Consider the following 19,575-nt stretch of genomic DNA (forward strand, 5'->3'; position numbering starts at 1 on the left):
AAGTGCTATCACTCACAAACTCTTGTATTGCCAATGTGATCAATGCGAAATACTTCAATGCGATCACAATGCAAAATACTCCAATGTGATCAATGCGAAATGCTTAAATGTGATCAATGTGAAATGCTTCAATGTGATCACAATGCGAAATGATCCAATGCGATCAATGCGAAATGCTTCAATGCGAAACGCTCCAATGCGAAGTGCTTAAATGCGATCAATGCAAAATGCTCAAATGCGATCAATGTGAAATGCTTAAATGGGATCAAGGCAAAATTCCTAAAAGAAATGAGATCAATACGAAATGCTTAAAAGCGATCAATGAGAAATGGCTAAATGCGATCAAGGCGAAACGCCCAAACGCGATCAAAGTGAAATGGCTCAATGTGATCAAGATGAAATAGCCAACGCTAAACACCGCTACAAGCATGGTTGTGATCACATAGCCTAACACTATTGCAGAAAACATCCAAATTACCACAAGCATAATTACGACACGCTCTCCTTTATATGATATCGCCATGTGTTATCTCTCTATTATCTGATATCAGCATGAGTTATCTTACTCCAATACTCGGTATCGCCATGTTTTATCTCTCTATTACACGATATCGCCACGCTTTATCTCTACTATATAATACCGCTATGTTTTACCTCCCCATTACACGATATGGCCATGAGTTCTCTCCAACACACGATATTGATATATGTCATCTCTCTATTATATGATATCGGTATGAGTTACCTTTCTCCAAACCGAGGTATCGCCATGTTTCCTCTCTATTATATGACATTTCAGTCTTTTATCTCCATTACATGATATCGTCATGTTTTATTTCTCCATTACATAATACGATATCGCCATGGCTTCTCTCCATTATACAATATCGCCATGTCTCATCTTTCTCCATTATATGATTGCATGCCACTACATGCAAAATGAAAGGTTGTGCCAAGTTTAACAACAACGATACCACCATGTACATTCCAGCCACTATCAGCTACATTCATTCCAGCCATTATCGGCTTCACGCCAAAATTATTACTATCGCCATATGCAAAAATAGACTGACATAGCCAAGGCCAGGCCTAATCATTTAGCCCTTCGGCCCTAAGCCAGCCCGGCCAGTAGGGTCGAAGCCTGACCCGACCCTTGCATTAGGGCGGGCCGGCCCTACCCTTTCTCAAATAGGGTAGGGTGAATGTCATATAAATAAAGCCCAGCCCTACCCTACGGCCCGACCCTATTGAGCCCGTATGGGCCAAGCCCGGCCCGGCCCGGCCCTAAAAGCCCTACTCGGCCCAACCCTAAAATTTATATATTATTTTCTATAACATAGAAATAAAAATAAAAATAAAAAATCTGTATATGTTATATTAGAAAATGGGTATAAACCCAATTACCCAAATATCCAATTAATGTCTGAGGCCTAATGGCCCATTTTTTCCCAAGTCAGTCCAAGTCCAAGGCTCTTTAAGGCGTCTAGGGCATCAAACTTCGACACCTAAATGCCAAATCCAAATCTTAGCCGCCCGGGCTCTCTTCTTCTCTATTCCATTTCCCCATTCTCTAGCGTCGATGCCGCCTCTGCCTCCTTCAACATCGATGCCGCCTCCTCCAGCGTCGAATCCTCACTTCCACAATCGTCTCGGGCGACGGCGTCTAGGAATTTTTTTCTTTGACCTTCCTCTATTATCAGTATCTGTTATCATTATTTATGGTTCAAATTTGAGTTTTTGAGTGATGTTTATGGTTTTCTGGTTGGGTTGAGAGAGAGAGAAGGGCTAAATGGTTGGTTTTTTGGGAGAGTTTGCGAGATGGGAAAAATCATGTTGTATGGACTGTCATGCTTACCGGGTACTCTCAAAATGGGGATGGCTTGAAGCCATTGAAGAGTTTTTGAGACATGCGAGCACAAGGGGTTGAATCCAATAAGTTTACATTCCCTAGCGTATTGACTGCTTCTACATCTGTTCTAGCCCTTAGTTTTGGCGCCCAGGTGCATGGATGCATGATTCAGAGTAGTTTTGGGCCTAATGTGTTTGTTCAAAGTGCATTGATTGACGTATGTGAAATGCGGAGATCATATTAGTGCAAAGAAGGCATTAAGAAGCATGGAGGCTGAGTTTTCTGAGTTTTAGAGGAAATGTTTATTTCTTTCCTGGCATATGTGAGATTTGTAGATATTTGTAGATCTTTGTAATTAACTCAGGTTCTTTTCCTGGCATATGTGAGATTTTTTTTTTTTTTTCGGTTCAGTTTGAGTTTATAATTGTGTTTTATGTGAGTTAAACAAAGGCCTAGCCCGCCCCTTGCGGAATGGTTCTTAAGGGCGGGTAAGGGCTTACGTATTAAAGCCTCGGCCTGACCTTAAGTTCAGTTGACTTGGTCAAAGCCCAGCCCGGCCCTACCCTAAGCCCTAAAATTTAGGTAGGGCTTGCCCTAGCCCGGCCCATGATGAGGCCTAGCCAAGGCTATCCTTGCAGACACCAAGTGTATCGAGTACACCTTATATCAAGCATACCGGATGCCATATGCTAGCAGACCCTGGTCTAAACCCTCTGAACTTGGTCTTGGGGGACTGGTTACCCTAAGGAAGACACTCTCGCCAAATCTCTAATGAATGCTTCGCGGTTTTTTTCTTGGAAAATGAAATCATCACCCCAGTCAAGACTCCTCTTAGCAGGGGACTGGGGGTACTGGTTGTACGGAAGCCACTTGGCAAGGATACTCGCCTTGCACTTCCGATACTTTTACCATGGACAAACTCCCCATCCAAGAGAACTCTTAACCGTGGACTTGGGGGACTTGTTGGTATAGATACCTCTCAGGCACAAGTATCGGAAGCACAAGGCTCATTAGACACTTAAAGTAATGCCAATAAGGCCTAGACATGATGCCGATACCATACACTTGTGGTATCAAGTGGACCACAGCTAATCCCACATTGGAAACAAAGGGGTGACAAGCTCATTCCCACACTATAAATACATGTCTCTCCACTCACTTAAGGTAAGCCACCACTCTCCATTTACTCCTACCTACTCTATATTCTTACATGTATCTGACTTAGGCATCGGAGGGTCGAAGGCCGGCTAGCCCGGTCTTTCCTCTGACCTCTGTTCATGATTGATAGGTACGGATCTTGGAGGTGGAAGATCTCATGACAACCCTATTTCTTACCTAGAAACAAAATTGTATTACTAATTGCTCAAGCCAGAATGACCATTACATACCCCTCTGCTACCATTCAAAGATAGATAAGAGGTTGTGGACACATGGTATATAGTGCTAAATCATTCATTAGACATCCGATGCTCACTTATTAAAGTAAGCCTATTAACTATGATAATACTAGGACATAGTAATAGGCATAGTTCAAAATAAAACTAGGAGATTTCTTCGAGTACAAGACACTCAAAACTTCTTCAGCAGGAACCTTCTTTTCTTTAGATGAGTTTTTGTTTTTTGAGCCGAGAGGCCGTCCCCTCTTCTTCTTGTTACTATTTTGCTCCATTCTTGCAGCTTCATTTTGCATTGTAGCAAGTGGCATCATCACTTCTTTTGGGACAAGCATGGACCCATGGGTTTCAATGAGGCCCAAAGACTTGGCAGTAAATTTTGAAGGGAACTCGGGCACCTTGACCTTTTTGACTGCACTATCGCTTGCCTGTTTGTCTTTCAATTCATCAAAAAAGAATTTGAGTTTTTTTGGGGAAGTGAAAAGGGACGTGGGTCTGCTTCTTTTCACATTATGCTGCATGTCCTCCACTAGGACTAGGGCAAGAGACTGACCCCCATCCTCTTCCTCTTGCTGCATTGCTTGATACAAATGTGCATGCTTGACGACAATAGGTCTACAACCTTTCAAGCTTTCTGGGTTGCCAAGCAATTCCTTGCAACTGGGAGCACCTGCATTGTGTACCCTGAAACTTAAACATACCATTAGTGAAGAGTGGCTCCTTGAATCCAAATGGTGAGGAGCCGCTACAACCAGTTTGATTTTGGGAAGAGTGTGGCTACCAAGCAAGTTCCCGTGTCATGGAAAATGAAATTGCATTTGTGACACTTCCAATTAGATTTTCATAAAAGAATGTAATTTCCTCAATCACACCCAGAACCAACTTCAGAGTTTTCTTAAGGATGAAGGTTTTGTGATATCATGAGCAACATGGACACGGATCTTACCTGCTGTGTCAAACAACTTCTAATCAAACTCCATAAACCTCCAGGCAATGGACGCAACATTGGTGATAGTTTCTTTGACCTCTAACACCGGTGGGATGTTGGTTATCTTCACCCAGAAAAACAACGTATCCAGTTTGATGGATTGCAGCGAGGACATCCAGTCGTAATCGTGCAATATGACTGGAGCTTTGTTGAAAAACTAGGGTACGGTCCTCCTTTGATTACCTTGTTCTTTTCCTTTCTGAGATCAAACGAGATCACAAAGCGGTTATGGGACCTGTCTTGAACCTTGAATCCCTTTTCTAACACCCAAATGGGCCGGAAATGCCTCTGGAGATAGGCTCCACCAAAGGGTTTTTTGTCAGAGGCTGCGCTAGCAGGTAAGCCTGGGATCCTCTTCTCAAGTTGGCACCTGCCATGCAAGAGAGATCAACAACGTCACTTTCGACAAGGGCCAGGGACGTTGCAAAACTCGCGGTGACATCGTCGATGGACAACATGATCGTAGGACGGGAAGGGTAATGGGATCGGATTGCAACAATGCACTTTAGGGTTTTTGGTTCGAGAGCGGCTGTGTGCGCTTTAGGGTTTATTTTTAGATAAATTGGACTTGAAAGTAGTCAAAGTCAAGGAAAAGGATAAAAAGAAATAAAATGTCAACCGTTTAATTAATTTCAACAAGCAGAACAATAACAAAACACCTCTTAGGAATTGACAATAAGAATCGTTTCACAGAGTAACCTACCCTGTCCAACCCAAAAACAACCTAGAAAACTCCTAGTACACCCATCTTTTCCAAAATTAAGCTCAAAAACAAAAAAAGTAAAACAGCTCGGAGAAGGCTAAATTAAACAACGATGTTCTTTCTTTTTTTGCGATATTTCCATCTCAAGAAAGAAGAGATCGAGACCTCTTCCTTTCCAACTCCATACAACTTCCTCTACTTCTTCTACTGCAATTTTTTCCGATAACTCAGACTCAATAATAGTATCCATAGCCAAATTTTCAACCTCAGGTTCCTTCATAGCTTGATGTCCCTCAGTCACCACAACTTGTTCATTCTCCTCCTTCTGCTATGTCAAGCTTCTTTCTTTTGGCTTCAGCTTTCCTCCCATTTAGGTTTGGGAGCTTTGTTCTTATTTTTGATACCTTTTGGTCTGCCCAACTTCTTGTGCGAAGAAATAGACATTTTCCCATTCTTTTGAGGGATATTCAATAGAACAATCACTACAACAATTCTCCCCATTAACACCTTTCTTTTAGGCACGACAAAATCATCAGTGGGAATGAAGAATAGTCTTCCACTGTTTTTTTGGATCAGTGACTCATTTGGGCACCACACTAATCATCAGTGGGTTTTGAAACATTGCCACCAACATTAGTGGCCCAACCCATCAAATATAATTTAATATTAATTATTTATTAATTCGATTTTATTATTTTTCTGATTTTTTCCCTATAATACGTACTACGCAAACTCTCTAGCCTCTATCTCTCTCTCACCTTAGCTCAGTTCACTCCGCTCTCTCCTATCTCTTCCATCTTCAACCGCTTTCTCTTTTCCAATTTGGAACCGACGAAAGAGATATGTGAATCGATCCAATCTTTGACTAATCGCCGAAGCCATGTACTGGCGGTTAGACCGATACCACTGTTTATCAACGACCTGAATACATAGCTCCGGTCCGATGGTAAGATTCATGTACTGAACCCATTGCGGAGGTATTAACTTTGAGTTTTTTTATTTTGTTTTGACATCTGAATACTTAGGGTAAGGTAATTGTAGAGATACTTACTTTCCCCATTTTTGATTTATAGCTTTTGGTTGTTTGACATCGCTTCGAACCTGGAAGGGTCAGATCTACAAAAGCCCCCAACTTCCCAGGTTCGATATCGCCGGATACATGACACGCGTCACCGTCCCCTTTACTTTTAAGGCCTTAAGGTGAATGATTGAGGACTATTCATACATCAGTAGCTCGCTCGCTAACATACCCGATCTATCAATTTATGGCTTTTCTGGGTCTTATGTGGTGGGATTTTGTTAATTTTCAATTTGGGTGTTTTATTAAGTTCTGAATTGTGAAATTTGAATATTTTGGGGCTAGTTTAGTTTTTTGAATGCTTCTTTAGGATCAACATTGTTTGAGTTGTTTTATTTTCCCAAATTCATGATTGAAATATTAGGTTACTGATTGACTTGTCTTGATTTGGTTTATTTCAGTTCAGTAGTATCAAAATTCAAAGTTTCATTGTTATTCTACTATACTTGTGATCTTTATTGATGTGTTCTTGTATCAACGATAGTTGGTAATATTTGGTATTTCTAATACACTAGCTCTCAGCCTCTATTGGTAATTACTTTCATGCGTACTCCTTGCTTAACATATCTTAGTCTTCTTCATCAAAGTTGTGAGGACCTTGTTGATCTAGTTAAATTAATTAATTATAGTTTGCAGGGGTTGATGTTAAATATGAAGAGATAATTGAAGCAACCTCAACTGGCTCCAGTTCAATGATTTCCAAGATTGTTCAAATGGTTAGTGAACTTACTTTTACTCATGACACAAACAATTGTTTTGAGCAACCTTTCTTTTGTGCAAAAATACCAAGTCATTGAGGATATTTATGTATCTGTGCAAGGAACATCTCTTTCTTTTGTTTATTTTTCATGGGAAGGGGATTGCAATGCAGGAAGTTTTATGTTTGATATCTTAATTAGTTAGCATCTTTACTCATTAGAGAGTTCCTGCATTTCATTTGTCAGGTTGAGGATGCTCAAGGCCATGAAGCACCAATAGAAGGGCTTACTGATTCAATAGCTGGATCTTTTGTATACAGTATAATGACTCTCAGCTACAATATTTGGTTTTTGGTTATGTGGTGATTTTTCTTTCACGTAATACAAGTGTTTACAAAAATGTCATTATGGTGAAGTTGAAGTTTTGGATAATTGTAAATGTCAACAGAAACAAAGGGATCGGTGGAATAAGAAAGGATAGAGAAGATGCCGGAGGAACATGTAGCCGTGAACCTGCTTTCTAACTGTGCTCGAGGCTCGGCATGATAAAATATTCCATCTACTAACTTTGATTTTCCTTTTTGTCTGCATGCCGTCAATTTCAATTTGTCTGCATGATTGTTGTTAATACTTGTAAACATGCGCAGTGCATTTGCTATTGCATTTGTGCTTAAAATGTATCTGACATGGTTAATATGAAGCTTATTTTTAGGCAAGTAATTGAACACCACCACTTAAAGTAATGCGTTGTTGTTTTTATGCATGCAGAACATCACTGGCAGATTCATTGGCAGATATGGTATGATTGCAGAAAAGAATACATCTACCTTTGTTTTCTTTAACGTACTAACTTCTACATATAAATATGTGTTGGGATAGTGATTTAGAGTGTTGCTTGAAAGTGGCTATTAGTTGTTGATTGTTTGGTTTGGGGCTGGTATATTATTATGAGTATCTTGTTTTGCTATCAATGTGGAGTTTTATAATCCTTGTGTACAAGAACTCATTATTTTCCTTCTTGGAAAATTTTTGTTATGTGTTGTTAAGATGTTAAATTTTGGATACTGATTGAATTGAATAAATTTGCTATGTTGGCTGCTTTATATCTCAGTTTCATTCTTGTGTATGTTGCGAGTATTTTATTGATCTTTTCATTTGTTTGATAGAAATTATATAAAAGTTGCTGGAGGAGAGGTAGCAGATGCAGCTATGGGGAGGAACATGAAGAGATTTATGTTTTTTATGTTGTATTTTATTTGAAGTTGTATATGAATTGTACAGTATATTTTAGAATTATACAGTACATTTTGGTGGGCCAAATTGTTATTTTTTTTATATATTCACCAAATTTTGCCACTGATGTTGGTGGCATTGAGAAAACACACTGACACAATAACAGTGGGAGAGAATCATTGGTATGCCACTGTTGTTTTAACAGTGTGGATTGTCCCAATAGCACCTGCAATAGAGGGGACTGATATCTCATTAGTAGCTGCATAGTGGCTAAAACCATTAGCCATTATTATCAGTGTGCTTTGTCCCAATAGGGACTAATTCAAATCAGTGTGCTTTGGGGAAATTTATAGTAGTGAATCCTTAATGACTTCCAGTGAAAGTGCAGGTAAAGCTCGAAAATGCTTATCGGGTCAAAATGAGTCCTCCTCCACTCTCCTTTTCTTCCCACTCAGTGTTGGGGCTGCTTTCACCTCAGAATTAGAATTTGGATCCACAACATCCTACACAAAATCACCGTTGGAACCCCAGAAGTAAGCTTAACGTTGCCAGAAATAGATTTGGTCAACAGAGACTCTACCCAGCTCTTTAGTAACCCCGCTGCCAACAAGCCAGATCAGACCTGGTTCGTGTTGCCTCTGAAAATCACCTCAGCCTATACAGCTGATGGATCAAGGAACAAATTAATGTCCTTCTCAATGAATAGATTGTGGAGCATGCCAGTACACGTCCGAGAGGCCAGGTGTGCAATTGTAGATGTAGTGGATGTAGATCTGACTTATCAAGCAATTGTTAGCCGAGGAAGGAACTTATTCTCGGCTGATAGTTCGATGCCTCTAGATTAAGGACTTGATGGCTGAAGGTCGGGTAAGTTAGATGTGGTCGTGAGAGTATGAGCAAATATGAACTGTCTGGTCTCAGGGCTTAGGTCAATTGGATCCAAGTAATAACAAGTAACTGAAAAGGTGAACTCATAACGAATGAAATCTTCAAGATTAATAGCTACTATGCGACTACGAACAGTAAATAGTACGATCAAACGAGTAAAGCATAAAGACAATAAGGATCAAATAAAAGATAATAACAACGAAACTGAAATCTGGAATGGCTGAAAATTATTAACTATTGTTTGAAAGAAAACAAAGAGAACAATTCAAAATCGATACTAGGCTACAAGGAAAGTAAAGTAACTGAAATTGTAACTAGCAGAGCAAACTAACTAAGGAACAAGCGGAAATTCTACCTAATGCAAAAGATAAGACAAAAACAAGAAAAGCTTGATGGCTTGAGTTTCTAGAGTTGTGTGTGTGTTGTCTTCTGTCGATGCTTCTATTTATATTGGCTGCTTTGTGACTTGAACTGATCTCTTGATTCTTTGAAGTTGAGTGGAATTCAGCCTCCTCTTGGCTCCGTGACTCTATCTTGATTTGGCTTCAATACTTATCGTCAGCTGACTTGACGCTGGATTCTATCTTGATCGGCTCTGATGGTCATCATCAACGGCTATAATAAATCTTGAAATAGACTATCTTGGATTGAACTCTCCTTATCGGCTAATGAACTTCAATTCGACTGAAATACTAGATCTCACCTCATCTTTATCGTTTATCAGCTTACTTTATCGATTAGCTATTATCCTTCCAAGTTGAGTTCGAGTTGGAAACTGACTAGAATGACTTGAACAATCGGCCGATGGGCTTAAGATAATAAATATCTTTTCCGAATTGATGACTACGGGCCGGCCGATAACTAAAGGCCTAGCTTTGTCTGACTCGACTTGGATCAGACGAAGTGTCCAATTATTCATCGGCCACCATTTCTGGCAACCAGCCCAAATTACTTGTTGAGCGGCTCATTGTAATTAGAAATCATTCAATAACTATGCACATTAGCTACGTCCAAGTGGCCATGCAAATGTGGGTACAAACACTTCAATACAGTCACCGGAGTCGCCTGGGTCTGTCCAGCAGCCACACACCCAGTACAACTGGTAGAGATTCAGAAACCCTATAAGAGGATCCCAACCCTAGCAGAGGGGTTAAACAGAGATAAATTGGGAAACGCTGACACCGGCGGTTTGGCCTTCACAGTCTCCATCTCCTTCAATAATACCCTATCACAGTCTTCTGTAGCATTATCAAAGAGACCGCAATCTCTGCAAAACCTTTTCAGCCTCTCAAAAACAAAAGTTATTTCAACGTCCACATGTCATAGGGGAGATGGTAAATTGTCTCTAAACCCTAACTCATCGTCGAGTGTCCAATTCCAGCCTAATCTTATATATGTTCTTCCTTCTTTCTGGTTAAAGCCATCTGATCAAACGCGATTACACACCCCATTGCTGATCCAACCAGTGAAAGAGCCACTGGATTTCTCAGCCCAGCGGCAAACCCTTGACTGTCATTGGAGGATATGGTATTTCTATAAAATCAAGGTTCACCATGGAGGAGATGGTTGTGATCAAAAGCTCTATCAAATTGGAAAACATACCTTTCTCCAACTTCTAGTACTGTCAGGCTGTTTCGCAACCTCCCGATTGTGGGAATAGTCCCCGGAAAACCCATCAGATTTGTTTTTTGTGATAGAAGACGACCAACCAAATAATGATGGTCGTCCTGAATCGCCGCCATGCCGGCCAAGCCAAGATTGACGTGTGTGCATCGTCGGATAACTTAATTTCCATTTTACACAGTTGGAGAACGGTTGGCTAATACAAAGAATCTGGATTATCGTTCAAATTGTGGATGATATATGATCGATCATGAAGTCGCTGACGTCTTTAATAACAGAGCCCATCTCTTTAGATGAGGGCCTATTTGCTTATCAAAAGCTAAAAGGGTAAATATGCTGTACAGTTTTGCTTCAAATCGTTAGCACCCCCGTCCCATTATTTTTTTGATGATTAATTGATCCTATGCGTTTTAAAATTAAGAACTAGGGATTAATTGGAGTTTTGACTTCTAATTCATTTTCTTTTAGGTTTGAGCATCATGCTTGGTTCACGTTGAGTTTCCATTTTAATTGATTAACCTACTTGACTGATAACTATATTATTCATATCCAGCTACTTTGCGCATGTGAAGTACTCCTCCAGATATGGGTATGTTGATCCGCAAAAGGTGGGAAGCTAATTAAGTTGTTTAATTTGGACATTTTTAAACCTCTGAAGTCGTTGGTTTTATTTGCTTATGCAGCAAGAGAAGTTCTATTATTCTTCGTTGTTACTAATCAAGTGAACATTACTATTCCAACTACTTATCATAGACTTGAACTGAGCCAGCTTGCATTCCATAGTCTTCCTTTATTTCAGTTATTGGCATTACGGAGAACGTTAGAATGTTAGATAATATTATTTTTTGAAGTCAGCTATAAATAATTTAAGTCTTTCTTAAATGCCTTATTGCTACTTTAATAATCTTATGGTCATGCCGATAATAGATAGTAATCAACTTGTTTTGGCATTTGTTTCCTATATATAGGTCTGCCTTACCCCTGTACTAATCCATCAGCAAGTATCTGTAATCATGCCTTTTTCTGCAATGGAGAACCAGAATATTGGTATGCTTTACTAGTTCCTCATCCTCTCAAAGTTGTTTCATTTCATATAGTGAGCATTTTTCTTTTAGTATCCCCCATAAGTAACAAGTAATTATTAACGCATTTTAGGCTTGCAGTTTTATTTGTGACTCTGAATCATTAATTTCGTTTTTCCTATCCGTTTGCGTCATTTTGGCTACACTGAAACCATGCCATTTGTTCAAAAAGAATGCATGTTGAAGAATTGAGGAAGTTGTCACATGCCTATGCGCACTAGCTTTTTGCATCATTCTCCCTATCGCTTTTGTAAATATATTGCAGGGGTTACAAGATCCAAAAGAGACCTTCCACCGGCTCATTTTTCTTTGAAAATACAAACCTACTCCTTACTACCAAAGACAGAAGTTGAAAAGTATGATTCTGGTGTTTTTGAAGCTGGAGGCCACAAATGGTGGGTTTCAATTATCTATCTATGGTTCTGTACTTTTTGCACCTTACATAAGACATTGTCACATACTTGTAACCATATGTTGCAGGAGGTTGTCTCTTCACCCAAACGAAACAGAAGAAGGGATTGGCTACATCTCCCTCTACTTGGCAATAGCGGAAACAGATACTTATCCTGAAGGGTGGGAGGTTTATGCCGACTACAAATTGTTTGTGCTTGATCATTTACAGAAGAAGTACTTAACTGTCCAAGGTGAACAACTCTCTGCTTAAGTTTAAATACGCAGTGCATAATGATAAAAATTTCCAATAAAATGTATGTACTCAAATTTCTACTTGCACAGATGCTGATGGAGATATGAAAAGGTTTCATAAGGAAAAGACTGAGTGGGGATTTGCAAAGTTACTTACCCTTGAAGCTTTCAAAAATTCTTCTAATGGATATCTTGTTGATGACTGCTGCGAGTTTGGGGCAGAGGTTTTTGTTTATAGTCGCAATAACGAATGGGAATCTCTTGCCATGGTTAAGGAACCTAGTGATGGTACTTTCCGTTATGAGATGGAAAATTTCTCAGCAAAAGCTCAGCCTTCTTATTACTCGAAAGTGTTCACAGTTGGTGAGCGAAATTGGTATGCACTTCTTCCATCCTTTTCACTTCTTTCTGCTGGCATGGCATGCACAAGCATATATGCTTGATCCAATATAATGAAATTACGCTCTTACTGAATAGGAAATTAAAGGTTTGGCCGAAAGGGAACGGTGCTCAGAGGGGCAAAGCATTATCTATATTCGTGATTTTGGATGACTGGAAGAGCCTTCCACCTAAGAGAACATTATATGCAAAATACAAGCTCCGGATATTAGATCAAGTTAGTGGTAAACATGAACAAACCACAGGTACTTCACCTCATTTTTTACATATTCTTTATTTACTCGTCAAATTGGCCTCGCTTGGAATAAGTTGAACAAGGTTCATTCTCTTGCTTAGGTATCAGATTACAATACTGATTTCTATATGAACTTACGTATTGTAATGTTTTATATGGTTCTCTAAATTTCAATTTTCTCTTTCAGGTTCTCACTGGTTCTCTTCCTCAAGCAGCGAATGGGGTTTTCCAATCTTTCTGACGTTGGATAAACTCCATCAAGACTCGAATGGGTTCATTAAGGATGATAAATTGATTGCTGAAATTGAATTCCTCACCATCTCTGTGATTAAGGTTTACTCATGAGAGAGAACCTCAATAACCAAAAAGGTCCAATATCTGAATTGTATTGGAATCCCTATGAATATGTTAGCTGTAATCAGATAGTGGGAGTGTGCCATATTGGTTTAAGTTCATCAGCACTTTTCAAGTTTCAATTTAATAACAAACCGTATGCTTTCTCATGTTGGAGAAGTACGTTTATTATTTAATATGTACGAATGGTTCCAACCATTGAATTGTAATAAAAGTCCCAAGAATATGCTGCAGAGCCTGCAGTACTAGATTGCAGTGTTTTCGTAGCGAGTGAACTTTATCAGTAACTAATCGAATTCCAACTAAATGAATTTTTTTTTGGATTGAAATCCAACTAAATGAATTCTGAGTTAGGTTTTTTCTTCAACCGCCCAATTTTTTCTTCATTTCCTTATCTACTTGTTGTTAGCACATCATCAATCAGTATTGGGCGGGATGCACAAATAACTTATCAATAAGGGTTTGTCTGGTTTGCAAACAGGCCCAAAAACAAAGAAAAACTAATTCAAACCACTATTACAGATTTTCCCAAGTCTAGGAACTTCACTCTGTACATATCTGCGCATAATTGGGCCTGACACAAGTTTCATACCCACTGCCAAACCCCGCAGGGCCACCCAAGTGTCGGGTCATGGCCAGGAACTGGTACCCAGCTGGACAGTGTCCACAACGAGCAGCACCTTGGGTGACACAGGCCAAAGCTCATCCCGATAGGGCTCACCAAATTATACACCAGAACTTGTTGTCAAAACCCATAAACTGGGGAAACACATCCCACATTGAAGAAATGGGAAACCTCTTTCCCTTGTTGAGAGTATATAAGCCAAGCTCAACCACTTAAATGAAGGTAATAACTTCTTATCCTTTATTGTTACTCTGTCAAATTACATACATAGTCTTACTTAAGCATCGGAGGGGCATAGACCGACCAGCTCGGTCTGTACCTCTCACCCCTTTTATTTCCTTTGACAGGGTCATGGAGTCTATCTTCTATCTACCAGTGGGTACTGCATTCTGTCAGACTATACCGGAGAGGCCAGCAGAAACATTGGCGTCGCCTGTGGAAACTCGTGTAACTCCACTAACCCACGATGGCGAGCAAGAAGAAGCAACTGATACTGTTAGGAATGTAGCATGGGCACTTGTCTTTTCATGTAGTACCTCGACTAGCGAAGTAACCAGTAGGAGAATTGAAACCCACAGGTGGGGCGCCTTGAACCCAACGGGAGGTAACACTTCATCTCCACCACGAGACCCCCTCAGTCCCGTAACGGAGATGGAGGCTATGCGTACTAAGATTGAAGCCTTTTGGGAGTAGAGCCTAATGGACAGGGAAGAACAAAGAATCAACCGGGAGACAACCCTCTTATCGCAACAATGACTACAAGAGCTAGAGGATGAGAATAACGCATTGGCCTGCGCGTTAAACAGGAGGCAACAGCAAAATGAAGGACTGGCCCTGGCTCCAACAACATCTACGATAGCATCGGTGCCTGGAACGAGCATGGGTACAGCTCCACCACCCAAAAACTCAGCTGGCCGACCCATAATACATATGCCCATCCAGCTCCACCCAGAGAGTCTAAGGGGGATGCCTCCCCCACTGTAGATAATGGAGGCACAGGCGGACCCACCGGTAACTGACCCCAACACTGCACTCTTCGTACAAATAAGCCACTCGCTAGCAGCCCTCCAAGTGAAAGTAGAAGCGAGCGAGAACTATGAGGCATGGCGTCCTCTAACCACCTTTGAGGATAGGCCCGGACCCTTTACACGAGTAGTGTGGAACGCGGTTCGTATGGATTCCACCAAATCGCTAAAAATGGAGTATACTGGAACCAGTGACACGTACCAACACTTGCAAGCTTTTCGCTTACAAATGAGCGTGAAGGGATATTCAAATGAAGTCTGCTGCAACATGTTTCAAGAAACGCTTTCTGGGCAGGCTTTAAGTTGGTTTCTACGAGCTACCAGCCGGCTCGATGGGATCTTTCAAAAAGTTGAAAGATAAATTCATAGCTCATTTCATTCTACGTACTGATGGGTTCCACACACCACGGGGTTATTGAAGATACAACAGGAAGTGAGTGAAACATTGAAATCTTTTACCAACAGATGGCAATCGGCCACAACCAAATGTCGGGACCTCAGCAAAGAGCTGGCAGAGATGGCATTCAGGCAGGGCTATAGACCTGAAAACTTCCTTTACGAGAACAATCATCATTCTCTGGTAAGCTATAATGAACTAATGGCAACCGAGATCAGACATGCCCAGACGAAATTTGAAACATACGATAGCGTCAGTCAGGCAAAGACTGAGAAAAGGAAGGAAACTGTACAAAATTCGGCCGTGGTGGTAGGGATGAGTCCAAGAAAAGAGAGTGGACTCAAGACAGTAACAAATCACCTTATCCCAGGAGTAAATGAGGTAAAGAATAATCAAGTAGGGCCAGTGAGTATTCCAACAATATTTATCACCGGGAGGAAAGGTCACAGCAATAGTAGCCCAAAGCCACCCACCCATAGGGAGAGTTTGCCGCTAGCTTACCAGGATACAGAGGCCTTAGCTCCACCTCATCAAGAATTTCCCACTTCATCCTCAGCATACTGATTTCCTTAACGGTCATACTCCTCATTGGTTCGTCACAAACTGTCCTGCCCACCAGGGTGTATCTTGGCTGCGGTATAACCTGCAGCATGGCAACGATACCCTCAGGCTCCCCCTTGATCTCTGACCTCTCTGAATCCTCTACATTGGTTCCCGTGGATGACGAGGTCATCTCTCGAGTACCGGTCCGCTCCAGGTACCGATCTATGTCCACCTCTGCCTGCCTTGCGGAGGCCTGGTGAGAGGATTCAGCAGCCCCTGCAGCAGCTAATGTTTCTGATTCCATTCTAATCCTACGAATGTGCTAGTCCCTCTGAAACCCGCACCGTTATCTAGAATCAGAAACAAAGGGACATGGGAGTCAACCTAAGTCTTTGGATCTAGGGCTCGATTAAAGTTTGAGAACACTCACCACTTCAACCTTCAAACCCCAAAACCCAGAAAATTCTTAGATAAAACCCAACGCCACAAAACAATACTTCTACCCTACTAACACTACCCAAAACTTTGGTATTCTTTTCCTCTCCAAACTCTTATACCCATCTAATTCATTCCAAAAAATCAATACACACAGCAAGCAAAAGAACGATAACCCAGAATGAGTAAACCTACAGAGAATCTGAAAAACTTGGATGAGGCACAATATTCATACCTGGTTATAGCAGCAACGCTCGTTCCTCACAAATCCTACAAGTAGCAAATTCCACAGCTTGATCGAGTTTTTCTTTCTAGCAATTTCGATGGCAGCACCAAGTAAACAGTGAAAAGGTGTTGAAAGAGATGAAATCTAGAAAACTGAATGGGAGTGCCACTGTCCCTCTTAAATTCAAGCCTAACACAATCTTGATAGTTGAAGATTAGACGATCCCCACTATCCGATTCGAACACATGTCCCACTAACCATTCCACTTCCAAAACATGCAACTAGCGTGCAGACATATTGACATGCATTTATTGCTACGTCGGAAACATAAACGAGGACACTTGGCTACCATGCACATCCCAAATAATTCAAAGTGTTCGGACCCCGCACCACCCCATTGGGTATTGGAGGCCCATGCCTTCATTCTACCCCACTGGGTAAAGGAGGCCCACATCCTCATTCTACCCCACGGGGCATAAGAGGCCCATGCCCTCATCCTACCCCACTGATAAAAGAGGCCCATGCCCTCATTGTACTCCAGCGGGTACAACACACTGTAGCTTAGCTACCTACAGTGCTCCAAACAAATATGGACCCCACCTGATCCAGAAATTTCTCGTATCCAAACTTGGGGGACTCTCTACGGGCACAGTAGGTATGAAACCTATGTGCCAGCACACCTATTCAAGTCCCCACCCAAGAAACATTTTGAATGGGAGCTTGGGGGACTTGTACATACTAGCGCATAATTGGGTCTGACACAGGTTTCATACCCACTGCCAAACCCTGCAGGGCCACCCAAGTGCCAAGTCATGGCCAGGAACTGGACCCTAGCTGGACGGTGTCCACAACGAGCGGCACCTTAGGTGACACAGGCCAAAGCTCAGCCCGGTAGGGCTCACTAAATTATACACCAGAACTTGCGGTCAAAACCCACAAACTAGGGAAACACATCCCACATCGAAGTAATGGGAAACCTCTTTCCTTTGTTGAGAGTATATAAGCCAAGCTAGCTCAATCACTTACATGAAGGTAATAACTTCTTATCCTGTACTGTCACTCTGTCAAATTACATACATAACCTTACTTAAGCATCGGAGGGGCATATACCGACTATCTCAGTATGTACCTTTGACGCCGTGTATTTCCTTTGACAGGGTCACGGAGTCTATCTTCTATCTGCCAGCAGGTACTGCATTCTGTCAGGCTACACCAGAGAGGCCAACAGAAACACACTCAATCATCAAGAAGGAAATTGATAACTTGAGGAGGAGGTTCTCTATTTAGACAGTGCCTATCTCAGCGTCCATATTACACTTGGATAGAATGTCTGTAGCCATAATAACTTCCTTGTAGACACTGTGAAATTGTGTATTCCTCAAAACCAGCCTTCATCAGCAAATAACTACTAATAATGCTCTTCAAAGGATGTAAGTTATCCACACCAATGGTTAGCATTTGGACTAGAATTTCATAGTCACATTCGATCAACTGCAATTTGGAGACTTTTAATTGAATAGCCATCTGCAATCTAAGGAGCATCCCCCAAGACTCATCCTCAAGAACTTGACCATATCCCATGTAGGTAGAAAACCCCCTTATCCAAGTCCCATTTGATCTCAAAGTACACCCCCGACACCAATATTGCCATTACCAGATTTACCACCATCAACATTAAGCTTCACCACCTACATCAGGTTTAGACTTTAGACCATGTCAATGCAGCAATAGTGCTTTCCTTTGAAATAGTTGGCCGGGAAAAAATACAAACAGTACCCAACCTATGTCTGACTCTGAATTTCTGTACCCAAATTTCCAAAACTATCACAATGGTACCCAGGTTATCTAGCCCGACCCAACATATGTACCTGCCGTCCATGACGGCGTTAACCAGTGTGCCACGTGGCATATTTGATGGGTATTTGTATCATTTACTTATTTTTCCTCTTGATCATCTCCTCCGGAAGAATATTCTCCTTCTTCTTCTTCTCCCTTTCTTCCCTCTTCCTCCTCTTCTCCTCCTTGTTCTTCTTAATCTCCCCCTTCAGCTCCGCCATTCTCTCCTTGTACGCCTTCTTACCGACTTGTTCTTCTCCCTCTCCTCGAACGTCGTCCCATTCCAACTCACCTGAACCACCGACAACCTCTGCTTCCTCGACTGCTTCCACTTTCGCTCGGAGACCTTCCCAGCGATCACGACTGGTTTGCCCGGATTGTCCGAGAAGGACACCACAGATCGCTTCGCCGGAGGTGGGTAGGTTGCGTTGATTTCCATGGCGGCATCTTGGTCGTCGGCGGAGGCTTCGGGGTTCCGCTTGCGCTTGTAGGTTTTGCCACCGAAGCCTTTGTCTAGGCAGCGGAAGTCGATTGTGCAAGCCATACAGTGAAAACTAGGCTTACCCAGCCCTATTCTTGAGTCCCTTTGCTCTCTTCCTCTCTCTGCATCTCTGCCTCTCTTTCTCTATCTCTCTGATTTGTTCTCTCTCTCTCTCTCTCTCTCTCTTCCGGACCTGTTGCAGAATCTTGTTGGGATGTTTTGTACAGTTGATATTGGTTATGTGGTTCGGATCGTTGGGATCATTGTGGAATTTTACTTTAGTGTTTATTCCTTGGTTGCAGCTATTCATATTTGGGTCATTCTCTGAAGATGAGACCAAGTCATTGCTTCTAAAGCAATCACCGGGGAAGCCGTCGCCTGTGAAGGGTGAAATGCCAGTGGAAACAAACGTATTGCAGTTTGGTTCGATAGATTTTGTTATGGATAAATCTTTAGTTGAGTTGAATGGTGAATCAAGTAGACAACAAAGTTCTTTGAAAGGGCTGAGCACATTGCAGTCTCTAATAATAAGCACAATGAAGTTAAGACTGCAAAAGCAAGAGATGATAATTTACTGGGATCAATAGCAAGTCCCTTTGCTCTCTTCCTCTCTCTGCATCTCTGCCTCTCTTTCACTCTCTCTCCGATTTGTTCTCTCCCTCTCTCTCTCTCAATCAAGATAAAAATTCCAATAGAATTATGAATGGATCTGTGGGGATGCATCTTCTTTTCTTCTGGGGTTGTAAAGAGATTTTGATGAAGGTGGCGATGGCGGTGGCGGTGGTTATGACGGAGAGGTAGGCTTCTGGTTTCAGAAGGGATAGAGAATATGAAGAGA

The 19,575-nt window shown here is 41.5% G+C and overlaps 1 protein-coding gene, 1 long non-coding RNA gene and 1 pseudogene across 2 annotated transcripts; 2 read left to right on the forward strand and 1 right to left on the reverse strand.

The window, feature by feature from the left end:
• The first annotated feature begins 6,607 nt into the window (after window positions 1–6,607).
• LOC112188872 lies at window positions 6,608–7,064 on the forward strand. Its single transcript, XR_002931602.2, has 2 exons — window positions 6,608–6,728; window positions 6,957–7,064. It is a non-coding gene; the product is annotated as an uncharacterized LOC112188872 (long non-coding RNA).
• A 4,341-nt stretch (window positions 7,065–11,405) lies between these two features.
• On the forward strand, window positions 11,406–13,345 carry LOC112181978. Its single transcript, XM_024320389.2, has 6 exons — window positions 11,406–11,501; window positions 11,802–11,931; window positions 12,017–12,180; window positions 12,272–12,557; window positions 12,659–12,825; window positions 13,003–13,345. Exons 1-6 carry the CDS (start codon window positions 11,468–11,470, stop codon window positions 13,158–13,160), a joined length of 939 nt encoding a protein of 312 aa, XP_024176157.1. The 5' UTR covers window positions 11,406–11,467; the 3' UTR covers window positions 13,161–13,345.
• A 5,006-nt stretch (window positions 13,346–18,351) lies between these two features.
• LOC112166506 lies at window positions 18,352–19,221 on the reverse strand (annotated as a pseudogene).
• Window positions 19,222–19,575: the final 354 nt, after the last annotated feature.

Source organism: Rosa chinensis, chromosome 1 (genome assembly GCF_002994745.2).
Source record: "Rosa chinensis cultivar Old Blush chromosome 1, RchiOBHm-V2, whole genome shotgun sequence".
Taxonomy (NCBI): Eukaryota; Viridiplantae; Streptophyta; class Magnoliopsida; order Rosales; family Rosaceae; genus Rosa; species Rosa chinensis.

What these genes read in the sequence shown, in the direction of transcription:
- LOC112181978 (XM_024320389.2), top strand. Translation starts at nt 11,468, where the DNA reads ATGCCTTTTTCTGCAATGGAGAACCAGAATATTG. An exon ending in GAAGCTGGAGGCCACAAATG is followed by an intron (nt 11,932 to 12,016) that starts GTGGGTTTCAAT and finishes CATATGTTGCAG; the next exon opens with GAGGTTGTCTCTTCACCCAA. An exon ending in ACAGTTGGTGAGCGAAATTG is followed by an intron (nt 12,558 to 12,658) that starts GTATGCACTTCT and finishes CTTACTGAATAG; the next exon opens with GAAATTAAAGGTTTGGCCGA.